The sequence below is a fragment of the Prosopis cineraria genome, unplaced genomic scaffold, assembly GCF_029017545.1.
Source record: "Prosopis cineraria cultivar Desert tree isolate PC_DT_omini unplaced genomic scaffold, ASM2901754v1 PC1886, whole genome shotgun sequence".
Classification (NCBI taxonomy): domain Eukaryota; kingdom Viridiplantae; phylum Streptophyta; class Magnoliopsida; order Fabales; family Fabaceae; genus Prosopis; species Prosopis cineraria.
Window position 1 is genome coordinate 1 of NW_026557211.1, and position 23,042 is coordinate 23,042.

Sequence of the window (23,042 nt, forward strand, 5' to 3'; positions counted from 1 at the left end):
GAGTATGTAATACTACTTGCTATATTTTGTTATCAAAGACAGTCCAACAGACTTCTCATTGCTGTGAACTGCCAAACTAAGTTCAATTGGCCAAATGAGAAGGAAGAAAAATACATTTAACAATCTAGAGGAATACACTATTAAGTTCAGACATAGCCTGAAATTACGGATCCAAGACAGCGATTCAAGGAATCTGACCTTTTAAATTGAATCATACCCAGCGGAAACAAAGAAATAATTCAAGCAGTCATTGCTGCTCAAAATATTTATGCAATGGACTATCCAGTAACTCTACCAACTGCAAAAAAGAATTATAATATTAATCAGAAATGCCAAGGGAAACTGACAAGAATACATCTTAGTAACAGGTCCCCAACAGAAATGTCTTTTGTCAGTGTTGGTCCAAAACTGATGACAGGATGATAAATAGATAAACTATCAGACATAGATCATCAGTCCCAGCTTCAATGATGAAAGCTTCTTGTATGATTTGATTTACATTTTACCAGATGACTCTTTATAACATGCAAGGCTCTAAATAAGTTGCAGACATAGATTATCAGTTCCAGCTTGTATTTATGCTTTTAGTTCTCGAAGAATGGTGCACAATTAAGTTGCAGAAACATTATGTTTCAGTTATCAACTTCTCTCTCAATGCTAATGTTTGTGAAACACATTGAACTGGATAACAACAACTTGATTAATAACATCTCTATAATAAAAAAAGGGCATATTTATATTTAGATCAGAGATGCGGCTCATATTTTCTGGGATGCATGATCAGAGATTTAAGAGACGTCGAGTGTGAAATAGTAGTCATTAGTTTCACCATCACATTGAGGTTCAAAGCAGACCTCAGTGACACAAGGGATGTGATAATGGAACAAAACGTGCAGTGTTTTTGTTTATAAAAGGATACCATACTTGTAAGACAATCATGCCAGCAATGATTTTGCCATCCCATCAAAAAAGTCTCATTAATTTTGACAATCAGAGGAAATCTAAATTAGAAAGGAGTTCATGGGGAGAAAATCCACTAGTTATGCTTTCCAATTTGTGAAATATTTGTATTTATAACATATTTGTATGTTCCTTTCCTTTTCTTAATTCAGGTAATGCATGGTTCTCTCAACGAGGTACCTACAATTGCAATTCAATTGTTGGGATGCAATTGATGGGCAAGCAAATAAATAAGCACATGAAATCTACTGTAGAGGAAACATCTTGCTGCATCAAAAGAAAGTTCTCACACAAAAAGTAGAGAGAGAGAGAGAGAGAGAGAGAGAGAGTAAACCTTAGATAATGCAAAAAGTTGAGAATGCATGCCATTTTGATCACGATTGAAGTTGGGTCCAAGACGCTCCATAAGCGCTACGAAACACCAAAATGCCTCTGATTCGTCACCCATTACAAAATATATCGGGGAAAGAAGATCACTCATACCCTGTACGATAACAAATATAAGATTGCCTAAACATATGGAATGTCAATTCTCAATTATTAACCTTTCCTTTTCCCCCCAATTTCAGGGTCAGATTGGGGAGGGATGGTAATGGGAAGTTGGAAAAATGAGGGACCTCAACTCTTGATTTGTGGTACCATAAATTACTTTGGTGCAGAAAGATGTTAGCTATTAACATATTCCTACCCTGGCTGCAGAGAACAATTCTTTGCTTAATCAATTATTTAACATCCAGGATAACCAAGCACAGGAATAGATAAGAGAAGCCGTCATTGATTCTTAGATCCCAACATTTTAAAGGAAAAAACATGAAGCAAAATTCTGGTGTTCAATGCATCACATTGATAAGTACCTGACAATAACCGAGGTCAAAGTTGTAGAATGAATAAGTCAACAGGATATCCCGTAGAACATTCACATTTGGATTATCATCCCCATCATAGAAAGCAAGAATTCTGTCAGTCCTCACCTTCAAAAATAAAAGACAGTTAAACTACATGTGCACCATCCAACTGCTGTTATGTAATCTTTTTGATAATTCATAAACATCTGAACTAGCTTCCAGCATACCACATCTTTGTCAATTAGGCCTTTCCTCTCTCTGAATTTTGTGAATCTTCTAGCCTGTGCTGGGAGGATACTCTACAGAGAAAAGAGCATAAACAAATTATTATTAATTCCCAGTAAGATATTAAAAATGATGCATATAAAAGGCATGGAGAAGAGGAAACCTGCCACTGGCTCTTTATAGTCTCGTACTCCGACTTCTTGACTGACTTCAGATATTCCCTCTCAGCATATGTTGAATCATATGAATAGTACCCCAACAGAAATCCCCAAACCTATCGTTCTTATAAGGATTTGTAAGGGAAGAGCGAGACCAATTTCAAAAAATTTACTCTGATGGACATCATCACAAATATTATTAAACACAGACCTCATTCCGCAACTCATGGTCAAGTCCTCCATAAAATATTCTCCTTCTTAAAGCTTCTGAATCTGTTACTCGCCCTTCAGAATCCAAGAACCCAACCCACTGCAAAAATGAGACCCGCCACAAGCAGTTCAACAAGCAACATTTTGCCACTTTAGAATGCTCTTATTTTGGATGGTAATGCTTTAGCAGAATTAAAAAACCTAAATAAATAAGATCCAGAGTACGTTGACACAATTTTAGAACCTATGGCTCTAAGTCGGAAGAGCTTGGAACCATAGGCCCCAAGACTCGAGTTGCATGAAATACTAGGGCATGAAAACTTAGACTAAATCCATGAATGTGGAATCACAGACTCCAAATTTCTCAGCAAGCCAGTCTATTATGGTATCTTGATAAATACTTTTCACTTTATTGCTTTTTATTACATATAATTTCATCCATATAAAAAACAGAAGAATTGTATAAACACATTGATGATCATGATCAGAGAGCATTTGCACAACAAATTCATTGCTTAAACTTGACAGAAGCATTAACAACAGGAAAAAAAAAAAACATTACAGAAAAAGTGAAAATCAAAACTCACCTCATCATAACCTAAAGGCAGTTGCCGTGGTTTTCCCCATACTTGTGATAATTTATCAAACTACATGTAGAGGGAAACAAAAAAATGATATTGATATTGCTAGGTGTAAAGAGGAAGAAAAATGGGGAAAACAAAATTCACCTGTTGAAGTATAAAAACATGAGATGTATAGTAAAATAAGTCTCTTGGTATGCATGCTCAAAATGAACCATCAAAGCAACGCCCCCAACAACCAAAATAAATCATGAGTAGTATCTGATCTTACAGATTGGGAGGAGCCACAAAAGCACCACATGGACAAGAAATTAACATAGTAGGAACATTTTTCCATAGCATCCCTGTCACCTTACATTCAGATAGAATTATTACATGCACATTTTTTTCACATGGGAGAGTGATAGATCTGCACACCTTTTATACCTCCAAATGCTATTGTGTTGATAAATTTTAAATTTTGGCGGGATGAAAAATACACTTATTCTAAATTATAGACTCTGAAGTATGTCTGGCAACACAGCATAGCAAGTGTTACTTGCAAGCACAAGGTAACTCACAATCAGAAAGGAGAATAAAAGCTTACTACTAAATTCCTTCCAGCCCATAAAATGTACCAAACAAGGTAACCAGCTCAGACAGAATATGTGGTGGATAACCATTGGGAGTGGTTAACATTTAATATAGTAGCAATAGCACCCACAGAAGGGAGGGTTACCTCCAGAGGATCTGAGGGAACAGGACTTTCATCAGGAATTTTTTCTCCTATACTGGAAGACTTGTTGTGATGATCAAAAGGAGTCTCATCAAAACTTCTCTCAATGGCACCAAATCCATTACTCTGATCACTGAAGAGTTGTGAAGTTGTCTCACGGGCAAATTTGGTCACAAGAGAGAACTTCTCCAAAACTTGAATAGAAATATCTCTGGCAGGATCATTAACTCTATGTCTTGATCTTCCATGATATTGAGAAACAGCAGCATGTCCATCACTGGCACCGCTATCAGTCCTCTCTTGGTTCTCATTCAAAGTTGACTCATTAGCTGATATATTTGAAGGTTCACAAGCAATAGAAACAGCCCTGGGCATCTCCAATGACGACAATGTCCTCTGGAAGTCAATCCAAGAAATAGAAAAATAAGAAAGCCAAAATAAAAGGGGCGCGAAAATCAAATATATATATACATATATATCACAAAACATTTTAGAGACCTAAAGATAAATACCAAATGTAAGCTCTTAATTTCTTCTAAACTTTCTGCCTACATCTTCCTTTTGAAAGCAGACTAGCGCACTAATCACAGACTAAAAGAGCAGAGCAAAAGCATAACTGCATGTGAGCTTTTATAAGTTTAAAAATTTCAAGAGGATGACATTTTTATGAGCTATCCATCAAATATTCTGATAATCAGAATAAAATAGGGATATTAACTCATAATTATGAGACTCACTAGTTATGTGTACTTTCCTGCATATAACAACAATAATATTGCTAGGGACACTCTACATAAACAACCAAGTTGCTAAAACCAATCAAACAACTTTGCACGCATCCCACATACCTGCAGAGGATTCTTTAAATCATTCACAATGAACACATTCGTGTCTTCTGCAGATCTGGAAAATATAGCATAACAAGAAAAAAGGAGGTTGAAAATATATCTGCCTGAAAATGGCACTCAAACTATATCAAAATTGAAACATTTTTAAAATATTATTTAGCTACATTTTTTTGGACCTCTTAGCCATTAATGACAACAAAAAGGAAATGAATTTAGAAGCATATAAATTGCATTAATTTTTTTACTGATAAAATAGCATCATGCCCATATGCCTCACAGCCAAACACTTTTAAAATGTTTGATTTGCATAAACAATAATCATAAAATAGCTCAAGTATTCAGCTACAAATTTAGCCTGCAAGAGACTTTGTAAGGGATTTAAAACATTTTTCAAATCAATATTTAAGAATCATAGATGTCAATTAAAAGAAAGAACTCAATGTGAAAGGTTAATTGGTTATAGGAACGAGTTCTCTATGCATTGTTTCTATAGCCTACATGGCAATTTAGTCAATAAAATTACATTATTTAAAACAATGTTTCGCATTAAATCACTAAATTGCCATATGGACTATAGGAACAAGTTCTCTACACATATTCAGCATATCTGCCCTTTTAATCATGAAACCAAGATAAACACTCTACAAACCATTAGCTGAGAAAAATGCTACCCAGAAACAGAAAATAACTACAAGTGTTCGTTGATTAGATAAGAACAAGTAATAGGCTTCAAATAATTGAATTCAAAAGGCCTTGGGGATAAACCTCATGAAGTTCATCCTTTCTCAATTAAAAGGTACATTTGAAATTTTCAAATATATCATGAAGAGACCAGTAATTGCATCATCAATAAGCGAGTTAGAAGAAAAGAAAATTTAAGACACAAATCCAGAAACTAACCTTACAAGAAGAACATGTTGCTTTATTGTAGCAAGAAATTCTCTGACTCCTCCATTGTAAAAGTACAGAGGTGGGTATGCAAGTCCTGCAAAGCATGCACCCCCCCCCAAAAAAAAAAGGAAAAAAAAAGTACAAAACATGATACAGACTGAGTCATACAAAATAATAGTGCCAGCCAGACGCAAAGATCTTGCTGATCAGATAAATATTGGTTAAAAATACGACTAGAATAACAAGCATATCTGAAAAAAATCATGCCTGAGCCAAATGAGACTTCAAGAGAGAAAGTATATAGGTAACCAACAATTTTGCACAGTTGAAGGTAAATGCAAAGAGTAAACAGGCAATTTGAAAATAAAACTAAATGTTTTTGGTCAATAAAATTTTATCATAAGATCATTAAAGGAAAAGGGAAATATGAATGCTTAATGTGAGAACAATATTTGGTTGAAGATTTTCTGATCTTGGCAAAATAAAAATCATTACTAATGAAAAATGAAGTACTTGTAGATCCAGGAAGCATAGATGTGGCAAATTTATTTCCATATTCTTGTGGAAATGCAAAAAATATGTATCTGTACCATGCATGCATGACCGATCGACTGTGACACTGTTCCCTTTGAAAAAACTGGCTAGATATTTCATCTATCATCAACAAAGGAAGAAATATTTCAGAACCATTTTAAAATTCAATGATATATGTGAAAAGACAAAGGAAAGTCTTAAATGGCAGAGCTTGGTAAAAGTACCAAATTAAGTCAACACACTTCAATTGTTATAAATTAAGCATTACTAAAGTTGAATATAAGAATAAATAAAAAAATTATATTGTTTTATTAAAAAGTACCTAGTCTTTATCTTGGAAAAAAAATAAAAAAGTACTTCATTACACCCATGTCATTAATTTTATAAAATTCAGAGTCAATGAACAGGCCATCCATGATGGATTCATTTATTTAGAGAATGGTTGCTTTTCTAGTTTCTGCTAACTTGCACATTGAATGCGAGAAATTGTAACCTGCCACATTAGATGCCTTCACCAACAAAGTGATCGCATCTATTACAATTAAGAAAAAAGATAAATCCGTGTATTTTCTCCCCATTATGGCTGGAATAAGATAATTAACTCCACATCTTTGTAATAAAACATTTATGTACTATCAGAGTGTTAAAATCCAAACTGGATGGATAACGATCCCACGGTACAGCGTCCATGGACGAGTGTCAATATGATACGCAACACTTGAGAATGAAACAGTGATCGCAGGGAAAGGATACGAAAAAAAGATGATAAAATCTGTGTAGTTCATACGCTCTACTTTACCTGATGACAAAACAGCAATGATGTATTGCCACCCAAGTGGAGGAGTATGTCTTCGAATGGACCTGATGTCAGTAAAGGGCACCGCCCTTATGGTGTAAAGGTTTCTGTCTACATAAGAAAGGAATAAATTTCAGCATATATGGAACGATAGCTATACAGGCAAAATATCAAAGTCCGAATGCGAACTACCTTTCTCAGACAGCATGGCATTCGAATTGTTCGCTGTATAAGGTATCCATGACTACAACGAAGAGAAGATGGATATTTCCATAAAAAAACACTGCATTCCCCCAAAAGGAAAAAAAAAAAAAATAAAACAATCAATGGATACCATAAACAGAGAAGAGCCTTGCTTAATCAACTTCAGTCTTCCACTAATCCTTTCGGAAGCAAATTGAGTCGGATGAATTGCGACATTGTCCTTCGTAAAAACTAGCTGGGCGCTGTCTGGCTCACTATTTGAGCTCTGTTTACTACTGTCGCTCCGCAGCAATATGCTGGATGATGCCTAATCCAAATCAATAAAACCGACAAAATTCCTTGACCCAGTTAAATTTGTGATAATCCCTTAAAAAAAAAAGCGTAGATTCGAACAGATTCAAACGAATCACCTAAACCTAACCGAATCCAATTCCATGGAAGAAAGCGACACATTCGGAACTAAATTGGCAACGGTGTTACCTGTTGCTGCGACGCAGCGTAATCGGCGTCGTCGGACAAATCGTGAAGTTCTGTTTCTTGCATCGGCGGAATTGCAGGTAGGGAAAACAATCAAGAGAAAGAGAGTCGACTTCGCGACAAAGGAAAATCCGATTTGCGGGAAGAATAACAGAAAGAGGAAGGAAACCCCGCACGTTGTTAGTTTCGTCGCGGGGATGTAAGCAATTTCCTGGAATCGTCACCTTTCGATTTTCAGGAGAGGCAAAATAAACGGTCAAGATTGACGCATTCGTTATTGCGGATCTGGGCTTTTTCACTCCCCGCCTTGTAATAAATTGTCCCAACGAATGGCGACACGGTGTCTCCGTCACACGAACGAGGCTTCTTTTCCCGAAATTAAAAAAGGAAATTGCTTCACATTTTATTTTATATTAGCTTTCAAAATAAAACCAACATTATTTAAATGTAACTAGTTTTAACTTTTAAGTGTAGAGCATCCCGGGATAATTATAATGATAGATTTAGGACGGATAGTTCACATATTTGGCGCCTATAATCGCAACATATATTATTTGTATTCCATTATAGTTAAATACATTTAGTTACTTCATAACATGTGATTGGAAACTGAAAAACATTAAGCCGTTTCAATTTTTTTTTTTTAATGAGTACAAAGAGCAGCCATCCTATCATCATTTACCACCTTTTGACAGAGGTAGGGGATGATTATAAGTACAAAAATCACCCCTAATCCTATGAGATAATTGTTTCTCTGATAAAAAATTAAGAGGAATAATCCAATTTCTTATAATAAAGAGTCTAGCAATTTCGATAATATCATTAGTTCAGTCCTATGAGATAAATCATAAGATGTTTGCTTATTTTTTAATGTTTTCACTAGTGATCTCATAATACCTACTACATATAACATTCTTCCTATCATATCAGGCTCCTCCAACTCAATCATCACTTTATCATATATTTGTGGGAAAGAACAGGCTCGAATATCTTCAAGTCTGGATTCTATTTATATTCATGTAGTTACGGACTTTGCTATCGAGATTGTAGCAATGCATGAATATGTCTTACAAAAGCAAAAGTACTCCTTGCATCTTCCTAATTTTCTTTCTCCTCAGATTCGCCTATAAAATATGATAAAATATGTAATAATATATAGCCATTACGTGAATTATGTAATAATAAATCATCTATAGCAACGAATAAGTAAAATTTAGCTAGAAAATATCTCATTAGCATTTTTTTTTTTGGACAAAACAATACTTCTGCCTTTCTTACGGGTAATGAAGTCCTTTGTTTTATCTTCACCAATATATCTGCATCCTCCTCCTCACCTTGTTCCTTTTCTTTAGCAATATCTTAAACTTATTGCTGCAATCCACAATGTATTTAAATATGGATTCATTGAATATGTCATCATCCTCATCTGATACACATGAATTAAAAAAAAATAGAGTTGCCTAAATGTTTAACAATCAATTCAAAAGAAAACAGCAAAAAAAAAAAAGGAAACTATAGAGTTAAGAAAATCAATCATATTGGTTTAGATTTTACAGCTGCTAATAGTACAAAATCTCAATGCAACTTTGAGAAAAAAGCCAATCATGATAAAAAAGAAAAAATAATGAGCTTTGACGAATTTAAGATAGTTAGAAGAAACTGAAATTTCTGTGTTGGTTTAAGATTTTCTTATCAGATTCTATTAATCATATTTTTACTATTTTAGATAAGAAAATAATGGATTTCTTTTTTTTAATCTATATATTGAAAAGAAATCAAGTTAGCAGAAAATAAGAAATCCTCCAGTAAAATTATCCATGAGGATGAGTTGTAAAAAAATTAATAAATGAGAGTATTTTAATTAAATATATTAATTTTTGTTATAACCTATTACAAAATTTTTTAGAGATGTTCTTTAGTAGTATTTTTTAAAAGTATCATTTTCTCACTTCCATTGGTCACAAAAAGTAGATCAAGCCTTGCCCCAGTTTTATTCCCCACGAGTTGGCCGAGGGCCAACGTTTGTGAACTCGAATCAAACGTGGCGTTTAAATGATGTGAAAAAAGCATTGCTTACGTCATTAACATTAACAGTCATCGAAAAATTGGAATCCTCGTTTGTTGGTTGATCTGGGAGAGTTTCAAATTGTAACACACCAAATTTTTTTTTTAAATAATTTAACTCAACCATAGTTGGGTTACAGACACCCAACACATTTTTATATCAATAATTTCAATATAAAATATTTTATAATTGGCTTCAACTTACACACTATAACATTTCAGATAAATTTTTACCTCCCACATGCCATTAGGCTAAATCACATTTGTCCATCCTTATACTCCCAACAAGTAAACTAAATCACATTTGTCCATCCTTATACTCCCAACAAGTAAAATAAGCAATTTAGTCAATTTTCAACACAAGCCAGTTATTTGGCCTTATAATCATGCCATTTTAACCAATCCAAAGTAAACCAAATATTAAAATTACAGTCATCCAAATTGTACCAAAAATAGAAATAGTTTGAAAGGCATGATTACATTTATATATTCATATAATTGACAATAAACATAAAAAAGTCCTAATATTGGCAATATAACACATTATAAATCATAAATTAAATACCCAAAAGAGACAGTGGATCTATACCACTAAGCCTCTGGGACTCCTCCACGTGTCACTCTTGGCTCTTCTCCTGAAAATTGTTAACCACATAATGAGACTCAAAAGTCCCAGTAACCAAAGCCAATTTATGATAGTGTATACAAACAGTTAAGTGTGTGCTTACTAAGTGAGAATTAAAAATAATATAATTCTAACAAATATAAGAAATATTATAATAAACACAAACAACCATCCTTATATCCCTCCATTAACCTCGAGCCGTAGCCCTCACTCGGTACTAAATTATCCGGCTAAAGGTAGATTAGCCCGAGCCCTTACAAACCACCTATTGAGCTCCAATAGGGGCGTACCACGTGGCACATAAATACAACAACAATAGCAAGTCTCCCAACACCTCCCACAATAATTAAACAAATTCATAATAATATTGCACAATTATACAATATTACAAAATTCATAATTTTCTCAATAATCACCCAATTAACAAGAAGTAACACTAATCACAAATTAAAAGCATGGTTACCTTGTGGCTTTTTCAATAAATTATTCCTTAAAATTTCTCTCTCACCACAATCTTCACCAGTAATACAATCTACAAAATAACATATTATTTATAAATATTAGTTTCAATTTTTGAAACTAATAAAATAATTCTAATAATAGAATTAAAAATATAACATAATTCCTAATCTCAATCTTAATACAAATCTATAGTTAATACTATTAAGTATAATTTTTAACTCCTCTTTTAATTATCAATATTTTCTTTTTATTTTATAAATTCGCACCTAAAATACTCAAAAATTAAAAATTAAGTCTCTAGCTTAGAATCATAATCCTATAGCCATAATAATTCATTTCTCATCCCAAATAATCATCTAAACCTCAATAAATCAACATATATTTTCAGATCTAGTCTAGAATTTTATCCATAAGCCATAAATTCAAAGATCATTAACAAATTTATACTCTATAACATTCATTATACTACTGACAACCTCAAAAACCATATTTATTCAACATAAATTCATCCCTCTTCCAGATGTTAAATTTTCTACCACTACAAACTCAGAAACCAAAGAAGAAGGATGACTAAGAAAAATTTTTAGAATACTTACTTAGTCTTGAAAAGCTTAAAATCACACCCTAAATATCCTATTAAAAACTCTTACCTTAAAACCCAGCACCGGTGAATTTGGCTCACAGATGCTCTCTCTGCCGAAGCTCACGCACGAAAGAAGGAATGAAGAAATGAAGGAACAGGTGAGTTTTTATAAAATTCAGTGGGTCCCACATTTTTTTTAATTACTTTCTCTCTCTTCTTCTTCTTTTCTTTTTATTATTATTTTATTATTGTTACTGTTGAGGCGGCGGACGAAGCAAATTCGTTTTCTTCTTCTTCTTCCTTTCTTTTCCTTTCTTTCTTTTTATTATTATAATAATAATAATTTAATAATATTTTATTTTTTTTATTTATTATTATTATTTTTTTTATTTTTATTTATTTTTTTTATTTTATTTATTTTTTTTTCATACCTTTTTTTTATAATAATAATTTAATAATACTTTTCAAAATTTTTATTAACCCAAATTAACTATTAAAATTTAAATTGGGATGTTACACAAATCCTCTCGTTTGGGGAGTGTTTCACGTGATATATAGATACTATGTTGGAAGCAATTTTGTTTACGGTAGAGTAAGAAACTAAATGTGAGCATTTTTTTAATAAAAATTTAAATATTAATTCATCACATTTTGAGAAATTATCTTTTTTCACTAAACCCAACTCTTGTTGGTACCTTTAATTACTTTTTAAGGATAATATACAATTTAAACTTTGAATTATAAATTCATGAGCAATTTAAACTCTAAACTTTTAAAAGTTATATTTTAAATCTTAAATAATGAAAGTTGAGGTACTTTCGCCGCTACCATTAGATTTAAACAAACATTCATTAAAATGGGGCTGAATGTGTGATTTTCACTAAATTAGAATCGGAGAAAGGTGTTGAATCATGATTTTGATGATTACAAAATAAAAAAAATTATACTTTATAGGCTATCTAATCAAAATTAAAATCAATTGGTTAAACACTGAAACAAAACTGACTTAAGTAATAGCTTCTATAAACCATGTGATAGAAATTTTATCTTATATTTTAGTTAAGTATTTAACTTAACTATAAATCTCTTGAATACTTTATGCTATATTTGGATACATATAGAATTGGATTTATATTTGAATTTGAGTCAAATTCATTGTCTGAATAATTAAAAATATATAAATTTAGATTTGGGATTTGACCCAAATCGAAATTCAAGTTCTCTCTTAATTTCTTTATAATTTAAAATTCTTTCTAAACCTTTATTATTTCAAATCCTAATTCAAACTCTTTTGTAATTAGACCAAAAATGTATGAAGGCTTGATTGACCTGCCAACAATAATTGGACCGAACCACCAAAGTTGACAGAAATAAGTTACCATCATTGACTGGGACGAGACGGCCGACTTCTACTAGGACTAAACCGATAGCGACGATAAAGACCGGACGACCGAGTTCTACAGGACTAGATCGACAGTAATGATGGGGAATAGACTGCTGACTTCCACCGACATCAGATCAACAGGGATTGAACTGTCGACTTTCGTTGAGATCGGATCGACGACAACAATGGGGACCAAACTGTCAACTTCTAACAGGATCAAATTGATGGCAATCGGATGGCCGACTTTCACTAGGACTAGACTGACGGTGATGACAGGGACTAAATTATCGACTTACATAGGCACCGAACTGACAGTGACGACAGGGACTGAACTGCCAACTTCCATAGGCATCGGACTGATAGCGACGATAAGGACTGAATAACCAACTTCTACTTGGATCGGATCAATGGGGACCAAACAGCCGACTTCTACTTAGATTGGATCGATAGCAATGGCAGTGATCGGAGGGCTGACTTCCACTAGGATCAGACCGACGACTATGACAGGGCCGGATGGTAAACTTTCATTAGGACCGGATCGATGAAGATGATGAGGACCGGATAGCCAACTTCTACTGACACAAGATCGATGATGATGATAGGAACTGGATGGCTGACTTCCACCGAGATCGAACCTATGGTAATTACGAGGAATAAAAGTCCAACCTCCACAAGGCGAGGACCGGACGATTGCCTTCCGTCACCATCCTTTTAGTCTGGTTGCCATCGTCATTGGTCAGGTTCGGTGCCGGTGGAAGTCGAACTCACCTCTTTAGCGTTGATCCAATCCCAGTGGAAGTTGGCCATGCTGTCCTCATCATCAGTGTTAGTTTGGTTTTTGTGGGAGTCAGTTGTTCGATACTCATCATCATCATTAATGTAGTCTCAGTGGAAGTTGACTGTTCGGTGCTTGTTGTAGTTGTCAGTCTAGTCCTAGTGAAAGTTAACCATCTTATCCCCGTTGTAGCCGTAAGTTCGATCTCGATAAAAGTCAACTGTCTAATCCCCATTGTTGTCGTCAGTCCAATCTTAGTGATAGTCAACTGCCCCATCCTCATTGTAGCCATCGGTCTGGTCTCGGTGGAAGTCGGCCATCCAGTGCTCGTCGTCATCGTCAGTTTGGTTTTAGTGAAAGTTGACCATTCGGTCCCCATCGTTACAACAGTTCAATCCCAATGGAAGTCTTTGAAGAGTTTTAACACCTATACTAATAGCATAACACCAATACTGCTTCTCAACTTGTCTCGTAGGGATTATTTATTGAATGTTTAACACCAGTGTCATATTCTCTAATGCCCGTGCTAGCTTGCTTCTTGAATTAAATTCCTTATTTCTTTAAAATTGATAAAAATCTTTGTAATTTATGAAGAAGCTTAACATCAATACTATCATAGCAACACTTGTACTAATTATCTCTGTAAAGCATTTTTCCTCTCTGTAGCACCAGTGCTATCATCTATAACACCAGTATTACTTTAATCTTTTGTGCTCTATTTTATGTGTTTTTAATCTTTTCGAAACTCATTCCTTAACTATTTTTATCTGTAACCAAATTTATTCTCACTATAACCTTACTAAATTATATTTAAACATAATTATTGCCTTAATCAGATTTGTTATGTTTATTTTCTTGGTTCATAACACCTAAGCTATCTTGCTACATTGGTATATAAACTTCATTTACTTTTATTAGAGTATTTAATATTTATAGTTGTCACGTTGTGTAAAGAGAGGTCTCCATCATAAAGCACTGTTCCATTGCTTCATCTACTGGAGAAACTCAGACAAGCTCAGTTATCTAGGAAAACTTAAAGAAAAGAAGAAGACAAAACACAAGTGATCTCCAATAGAAGTTTAACAAATTATTTATGACTCTGAACTATAAATAGACTCATTTATGAAACTTAGAGACACAAAATGGAAGAGAGCTAACAAAAACAAAACTTTGTCTCTATTTGCGCATTCATTTTTACTAACCTTATGATAAATATTTATTGTCTGTGAGCCTCATTGATTGCATATCCTCTTTTAAAGAGAGTTTATAATAGCAGTAGTTCATTCTTAAACTTATTCTATTTATCCTTATTTTACTTTTTCAAAACAGAGGAACTTAAGCTCGGGGAGTTTAATAAAATTTGACGTTACCTTTGCAAGGGAAAGAGATTCAGACTTATTAAGAAGCCTGTCTTTGTATTGAGGCAACCAAGAGCCCAGCTTAATCTTGGTGATATAGTTGAAAATCTCATGAGGTTCCTGTGGATTAGATGTTGACTTAAGTGGCAGGAATCGAATCAGGATAAATCATCTATGGAAAACTCACCTCTCTTATCTCTTGTGCTTGGTGATTTTATTCCTACTATATACTTGTTATTATATAAAGTTTCTTTAATTTTTAATTATCTCAATTCACCCCCTTTTGAGGTCATTTACAAGAGGGAGTGTGGAATTTGATGAAAATCACACATTAGGTCTTAATTTTTAAAAATTTAAAGAACACTTATTGAAATTTAACTATGAGGGTAAAATTGCTTTAACTTTAATTGTTTAAGATTCATAATGTATTTTTTAAAAATTTTAGGTGTAATAACTCAGAAAAAAATTCAAAATTAATGACAAGGTAGGTTAACTATATTTTTTTTATATTTTGGGGTAATTTATCAAGCCAATCTAATGGTTTAGTGGCAAGTACCTTTGTTAACAAGTCTAAGGTTACAGGTTCGATTCCTACAAAGATAATAGTGGGGTTATTTTTTTTTCACTTTTCATCTTTTATAAAATTACTATCAGGTCCTTGATCCCATCAGATTTATTTCCTTTTCCCCAATCCAATTCCACATTTTTACATGAGTTGAGAGAGCAAGATAGATTTGAGATTTCAAAACCTTCAGCCTTAACTCTTCTCGAATTCCACTGGAGTTCTCCATCCTTTCTCTTCAATCTTCAATGTCGCTGATGTGGGTCTATTAGAGAGCATCGTTCGCACTGCCACAAGTACCTTCTCTTTCTTGTTCTATTGTCATTCAATTCAACCCCTGCACGTGTAAAATCTCACCCTACTAAATACAATTAACCATTAAAACTTATGGTAATTAAAAGATTAACACATAAAAATGATTACCAAGTTTTAGTCTAAATTTAAGGGATCCTAAATTTTCTAAATAACAATGAGTTTAAATCAATCAAAATCTTTTATATCAAAATAAAAAAAGTTTTAGAAGCATGAGATAGCTTAGAGAAGTAAAAGAATTCAAAACTAGTTGAAAAATAAAACATGTGCTGTGATACAGGGCAATGCGTTGTGGCTTGTGCACATTACAGCCATAGTATGTTGCTCTTTGTGCCATGCACCATGGCGTGTTGCATGAAAATTCAGCAGATTCTGCTATCATTTGACAGCAGAATTAGGGAACTTCTGATGTGCCCTGATTCTCCATCCGACGACCGAATGATGTGATTTAGGTGTTTGTGAAAAATTCATTACATGAACTAAACTAATGGCATGAGTTTCACTTCCAAAACAAGTCACATCAAGAAGTTGGACACCTAAATACATTTTGTAACAGCCCTCCTGGGTCACCACTGCCTCTCAAGGGTCTTTTCCCAGGCGCTGGACAACACACATGTCACCACATGATTGCCGGCTTTCCCACTGGTGGTACAGTGGTTGTTCCTCACCCCACCCTCACGGGTTGACTCAATGGTACCAGACTTCGCCTCAACTTCGTTAAGGTGGTAGAGGTTGGAGGTTCAAGTCTGGGGAGGTTCTAAAAGACCCCCGTGAGGGTGGGATGAGGAACAACCACTGTACCACCAGTGGGAAAGCCGGCAATCATGTGGTGACATGTGTGTTGTCCAGCGCCTGGGAAAAGACCCTTGAGAGGCAGTGGTGACCCAGGAGGGCTGTTACATAAAAGGCGCCTTTTTATGTAACAGCTCTCTGCTCACCCCGCCTACCTGAGGTCTTTTACGGCGCTGGACACTCTCCCCCCAGGCCCCACAACAGGGCGACCCCACCCCTTACGGTGAACATCAGGAGACAAAAGCTTTCCCGCAAGATTGTTCCCCTTGTGGAGAGCCTCCCCAGGTTCGATCCTCTAACCTCTCCTACATAACAAAATTGAGGCTGAACCTAGTGCCATTGAGTCTAGCTCTCCGCAAGGGGAACAATCCGCACACTACTGCGGGAAAGCCTTTGTCTCCTGATGCTCACCGTAAGGGGTGGGGTCGCCCTATTGTGGGGCCTGGAGGGAGAGTGTCCAGCACCTCGGGTGACGGTGAGATCCTAAGGAGAGCTGTTACACTGCACGTCCTAATAGGTTAGCCTTTTGGGGAAAGAGTAATGGTCTCGTGACATATAGCTACTCGTCTTCATTCCTCGTGTATTTGCAATCACTGAATAATGGTTGATCTCACGTCTATCTACTTGCAAGATCTAAGAGGTCTAATCTTGTGGAAATGATTCAACGATAAGAGGGGTCCGCTCACACATCTTCTCCGGTGCGTGTCTTAAACTTTCATAACCTCATTTTTGAATATAAAAGGACAAGGTATTCTACTGAAAAACACAAGGACTAAACAAACATTTTAGGAAACTCTCCTGAGATCATCATCTCGTGTGCTCTCTCTGCCTACCGAAATACGTGGCCATTATAAATATTTTAGACGTATGTGATAGCTGCTGTGTTTCATGAGCAAGGGGTCACTAATGTTCTATATAATTTCCTAACTTTTCATTTTCATTTTCATTTTTTCTTTATATCATTAATTTTTATATAAAATAAAAAAACATTTTGATATCTTAAAATCTCAAAACAATGAAGTTTTATGTTTTTTATGATTTTTTAAAAGTTAATAAAACAATATGATTGTGATTATGTTTCCTTAAAAAATCATAAACAATTCAAAACTTCACAATTTTGAGACGTCAAAATATTTAAATGTCTTTTATTTTATATAAAAGCTAAAATAAAAAGTTGGGAAGAATATTAAAAAAAAATACATTAGAGACCTTAGCTATGTTTTATTAAACATGAAGAGGATTTAAGATGTGCATATAGGCTCTGACCAAACTTTTCTGGCCTTTCCAATTAAGTATTTCAGAGTAATACTATAGACTTAGTAGACTTAGCTATCTAAGACGTTCTATTTCAGAAAAAATCCTATTAAATTTCCAAATAATTTAGTGCTGTGTTTCAATTCATGACAATTTAGATTTTGGCCAAATCTCTCATCTTGATAGATGAAAGATTTATGGATTGGAATTTAAGTCAGCCAAATTCAAATCCCATTTCCTATTATAACTAATTTATGAATTCAAATTTCCTACTCCCTCCATTCAAAAATATAAGTCATCTTTTGAGGAGTTAGATATTTAAAAATATAAGGCATTTTTAATTTTTTGAGGTGTAATCATTTCCTTTTTTAAAAAAATACCCTTATTGATAATGACTTTATATTTATTATAGGATGTTTAATAAGAATAAATATAAAAAGATGTGGTTAGTTTGAAAGCAGGTAACTACTTTATAGGAGGGTGAAATTCGGTTAAAAATACCTTATATTTTTTAATGAAAAGAGTATGTACTTTACTTATTTAAAATTTGCTAAAGTATACATTTAATTCTTTAATTTATAATCATTTTAATATTTTAACTTTATAAAATATTTTATCCCAACAGATTTTTACATTGAACTTTTAAATATTCACAAAACATTATCAAAATACTTTTTTCAGAATGACAATAATTAATAAAAAAATAATTATTTAAAATTAATGATGTTAAGGTTAAAGGATAAAAAAATACTTTATAAAATTAAAGAATCAAATTAAAACTTTATGTAAAGTTAAATTTGAAACTAACAATGTTAAGGTGAAAGGATAAAAAAAATACTTTATAAAATTAAAGGATCAAATTAAAACTTTATGTAAAGTTAAAGCTATGCTTTAACCTTAAAATTTTTGCCATTCAAACTCTCTCTTCTCTCTCTTCATATTTTTATTTTTGGTGTTTTTGTCACTGCTGCCTCTTTCTCATCTCTAACATTTTGTTTTGGATTGGTTTGAATCTCAACTTGTCACTATTTTTTCTTTTGAATTTTTTTATACTATGCAAATAAATGATTTTAAATATATAAATTTTAAATGTAGAATTTTAAATATGAAATTTTAAATCTAAAATCTAAATATAATTCAATCTACCAATCCAAATACCACCTTGATGAATTAGAATACAAGAACAATGGAATACAAATTAGTATTCAAACAGATAAGTATATTTAAACTGAATTGACATACAACGGCATAATATTAGGAATAAATAGCTATACAGATGACAACAATCGCCATGGAAAAAAAATACAACTAAATGAGAAATTTTAAGCATAACAGTGACCGTATAATATAACAAAAATGCAGAATTAATGAAGTGACGTGGGTATCAATATATACCTACAAATCATTGGCGAATTAAAGCAAGGCCTTGAGCATACCCAGAGAGGTGTAAGCATAAACTTAGTCTGGAGCACGTGCATTTTGATGTGATTCAATCTTCACTATTATGGTATCCTTAATCAACGTACTCCCTTAAGCAACCAAAACTTCGCTCATAAGGCAATTCCCATAAACAAGAACACAGAACTTCTCGAAATTACAATTCTGGGCCATTTGTACAGCAAAAAGGAATTTGTAGTTTTTTTATCTTGCATTGTTTTTAATTTTTTTTTTCGTTTGTTGCGTTTTATTAATATTAGAATCGGTTCGATTTTTGTCCGTCCAATCGGCTTAACTTAGTCTGATTTTGGGAGTCATCCATACTGGACTAGTGATTGGTTCCCAATCCAACAAGTTGAATTGGATGGTCCAGTTTAATAAGTTGTCTTGATTAAATTTTTTTATTAATTTTACCTCCTAAACAAAGATAATTTTGGAAAAATCTTACTAATTATATTTTAAAGTTTAAAATGTTTAAAATACCTTATATTTTATAAAATAGAGAAGAGAAGAAATGAGTAAAAGTAGTGAAAGGATACCAAATCTCAATTTAAAACCTTAAATCTCAAGTCTATTAACTTTTTTTTTAATTTTATATCAGTTGTTAAGTTCAATTTTATTTAATATATATCTCCCTACATTCTCTCACCACTTAAGTGTGAGCTCGTAAGTCCCTATTCTAAGAGTTTCAAACAGTGTGACTTACATGAGTTGTTTGAAAATGTATTTTAATAACAAAAAAACTCAAGTAAGGTTTTGTTTGTGCATATTATAAACTTATATATAACAAAACCATCAAAGAAAGCAAAGGCTCGAGATCAAGGGGATATTAGACTTGTAGATTTTATCTTATATTTCTCTTAGATTATGTTGTTAAAAACCTTGAATCATGAGAGCTTGCATATGCATGGTAAATGTTTCGAGAGACAAGTCTTAAGCTCATATATTCACTCATAGATTTTGAACTTAAAAAATATTTTTGTGCATTTCATGTTCCCAATCTCTTTCTTGCAAGAGATCACCTTACCCACACAAGTTTTAGTAAATATCTTAGATTATTCTTCAGTATTGCATCTCATACTCACAAGCATCAAAGAGTTCCCTTACAAATTTTAGAGTTTCAAAACATTGATTTAAATTCGGTAACTGTACTAAATACAAGCATTGAGTATCAGTATCATCTAAATCATTAAAATCCAAATCAATGATTTTTAATTTGTACTCCTCTTAAAATTAATAAAGCAGTAAGTTTATCTAAACTGTTGATATAGATTTTAATGACTCAAATAGTATAATGTCTGTATTAAATACATTTACCAAATTCAAATGCCCAAAACACATTCTGGTTTTGTGATGCTCAAACATGCAAACGTTAATATGACACCCACAAGTTTTAAAGCTTAAGAAGAAAAGGAACTTCTAAAGTACTTGAACTCACGTGGGCATGGCTAATGCCAATGCAAGTTTGAGTTCTAGAAGGGAACTTAGTTTTGAGTACTCAGAACATGCAATTAAGGCCCAATTGTAACCCATGCAAGTTTTAATATGTCAAGGTAAACCAAGGTTCTAACTTCTTACCCTCACGAAATTGAAGTTCTTGACCTCATGAGTTTTGAATCTTATTTGCAATTTAAGTTCCTGAACCTTCTAGTCCTCATGTTGGCAAGTCTGTCCACTGCATGTTTAATGCATTACTCAAGTTTGCCTTAGATTGAGTGTTGAACTTGAGCCAGGCCAATTCATTTTTTTAAGCATTCAAAACTTATCTTAACCATGCTCGTGTTGTTTGGATTTGTCCCACGCATTTTTTTTAGAGTGACGTACTCTCTTTGTTTTTGAATATAAGTGGATGGATGGATTTTTATATAATTTTCTAGTTTTTTTTCCCAAAGTGACGTACTCCCTCTGTTTTCGAATACATGCAAGAGAATTTCGACACCTCACATAATTTGAGAAAATTAGTTAATCCTAATAATTATATATGAAATTAAAATATTTAGAATAAAATATCCATGTAATTAATGCTTTCTTTTTACCTCTAATTTAATGATACTATCCACTTATGAGGACAATTTGGGAAAATGTAATTAATATTTTTTGAAATTTATAGTTTTGCTTATAATAAAAAAAAGAAATATAGAGTAGTTTCTTTTATATTTAAAAACAAAGGAAGTTATGTGTGGTCCTTACTTTAGTGTTAAAAAAAATACTATCTTAAATGATATTATATTATAATTGATCTTCATAAATAAGAATATGGTATTATAAGAAAACCTTTGTTCGAAAATAAATTCTTCACCATGCAAGTATGTTTGTCCAAATTTTTGAAGCAAATAATATAATTTATACAAATACATATACACAATAAGACAGATTAAATTCTAATCTATAGTGAGGCTCAAGATTAAAGGCAGATTAATATTATGTAATTTATCTCTTTCTTTCTTTCCTTTTCATTTTTTTACCAGTGGTAGAGGGAGGGTGGGATTGAAGACTCATATTTGTTTAGGTATACCCAATTCTTCCATGTTGGCACGGGTCCAAGTTGATTTCGTTGAAACTCAACTCAAATAGCATTCCTTTGTATATATACAGAGAAAGAGGATAATCTCATATGAAAAAATTAAGGATCTCCAACTGAAAATTAGAATTCGACCCAAATGCTTGGCTGAGAAATTTCTCAGGGCTTATACTTCTCCCATGATTAATCTTCACGAATGGGTTCACAGAAATATCAGACAAGATGAAGATTGTCGGAATATTAAAGGTGATTAATTAGGTGTTAATCACTTAGTAGTTAGTGACTCTAATGTGTATATAAAAGGTACATACAACTGTACATTAGAAAATAGAAAGGTTAAGTTAGTCCTCACCTCATCATTTCGCCTCAAGTTGGAATTGGTTTAGTACATATCTTTTAAGAAAAGGCTATGTAATTTCTTTGTAAATTAGCCAAGAGGTTTGTCATCTTCATTATCATTTGTTGAGTTGATTTTCATCATCATCTTTGTTGTTAATATTCTCTTCTTCAATATTCCTAGCACCGGGGGAAAAAAAGCAGAAGAAGCGAGAAGAAAAGAAAAGACCAATAGGATCTGATAATGCCTTTGAAAAAGTTATCTTCAATGGGTCTGATAAGTCTGATAATGCTCAAACCTCACCTAGTAGTACTAGATATCGGATAGCTGTGTGGAGGAGAGAAAAGAAAAGGAAAGAGGCTACTATAGACCTATGCGTGGAAGCCCTCTAACTCAACTACTGTACATGTTCCCAAAGGAAAGTACTTGATATCTTCCCCGGCCAGCCCGTATTGGATTTGGATCACCTTGAGGCATGTTTAAGAGAATAGCTGTTTATACCTACACAAAAGTATGACTGTATTTTAAAAGAAAAGGGATATACATAAAAGGGACAGGTAAGACCCAATGGACTGTCATAAAAAGATCCAACTCACTCGTTTGATTAGTCATAGATTTGCTTTGGGCTTTCCCATCACGGTCCTTCTCTTCTGACTCCTATGTGCATGCTTAAACAACGAATTCCCAAAGCCTCCAAAACTTGGAAGTGTCCTTTTTCACTCACTCACTCACTCACTCACACACACACACACACATTTAGCATTGTCAAATATTTGCTAGCCATTTTGTCTTAATATATAATTATGTTTTGGTCCATCCATATAGTTGGTTGATCATCAGAGAGCAGAGGAAATGTTTGCCATGAATTGCATTCTGCTCAATGTGTAACGATTGAACAAGACATTATTACGTGAATCGCACTGACTTTTTAATTTGTTCACAGGATGAATAATGGTCCTTGTATTATAGCGTTACTCTTTTGCACAACAAAATAATGAATTAATCGCCAAACCCTTCTCCTTGCACCGACCAAACACTTATAATTTTGTGCAGCTAAGGATGACTCATGTTGTCGGGCATGTGTACCAAGTCCCGAAAACAGAATGGGGTCGATTTTATGCGATGCTGGAAG

The 23,042-nt window shown here is 33.4% G+C and overlaps 1 protein-coding gene and 1 long non-coding RNA gene across 4 annotated transcripts; both read right to left on the reverse strand.

Annotated features, from left to right (window-relative positions):
* Window positions 1-251: 251 nt before the first annotated feature.
* LOC129301086 (uncharacterized) lies at window positions 252-7,718 on the reverse strand. 2 transcript variants are annotated; one of them, XR_008590905.1, is made up of 14 exons: window positions 7,448-7,716; window positions 7,098-7,274; window positions 6,956-7,007; window positions 6,767-6,874; window positions 5,443-5,527; window positions 4,543-4,597; window positions 3,698-4,090; window positions 2,986-3,045; window positions 2,400-2,498; window positions 2,194-2,304; window positions 2,033-2,104; window positions 1,815-1,931; window positions 1,295-1,653; window positions 252-298 (listed from the first exon to the last, which is right to left on the reverse strand). XR_008590905.1 is itself a non-coding variant. In XM_054939650.1 (14 exons), the coding sequence occupies exons 1-14, from the start codon at window positions 7,508-7,510 to the stop codon at window positions 292-294; spliced, it is 1,476 nt and encodes a 491-aa protein (XP_054795625.1). In that variant the 5' UTR covers window positions 7,511-7,718; the 3' UTR covers window positions 253-291. The 2 variants fall into 2 exon arrangements, 1 of the variants encoding a protein (XP_054795625.1); XM_054939650.1 differs by having other exon boundaries at window positions 253-298; window positions 1,295-1,371; window positions 7,448-7,718.
* A 2,132-nt stretch (window positions 7,719-9,850) lies between these two features.
* LOC129301087 (uncharacterized) lies at window positions 9,851-11,302 on the reverse strand. Of its 2 annotated transcripts, XR_008590907.1 has the most exons (3): window positions 11,246-11,297; window positions 10,597-10,665; window positions 9,851-10,143 (listed from the first exon to the last, which is right to left on the reverse strand). It is a non-coding gene; the product is annotated as an uncharacterized LOC129301087 (long non-coding RNA). The 2 variants fall into 2 exon arrangements; XR_008590906.1 differs by lacking the exon at window positions 10,597-10,665 and having other exon boundaries at window positions 11,246-11,302.
* Window positions 11,303-23,042: the final 11,740 nt, after the last annotated feature.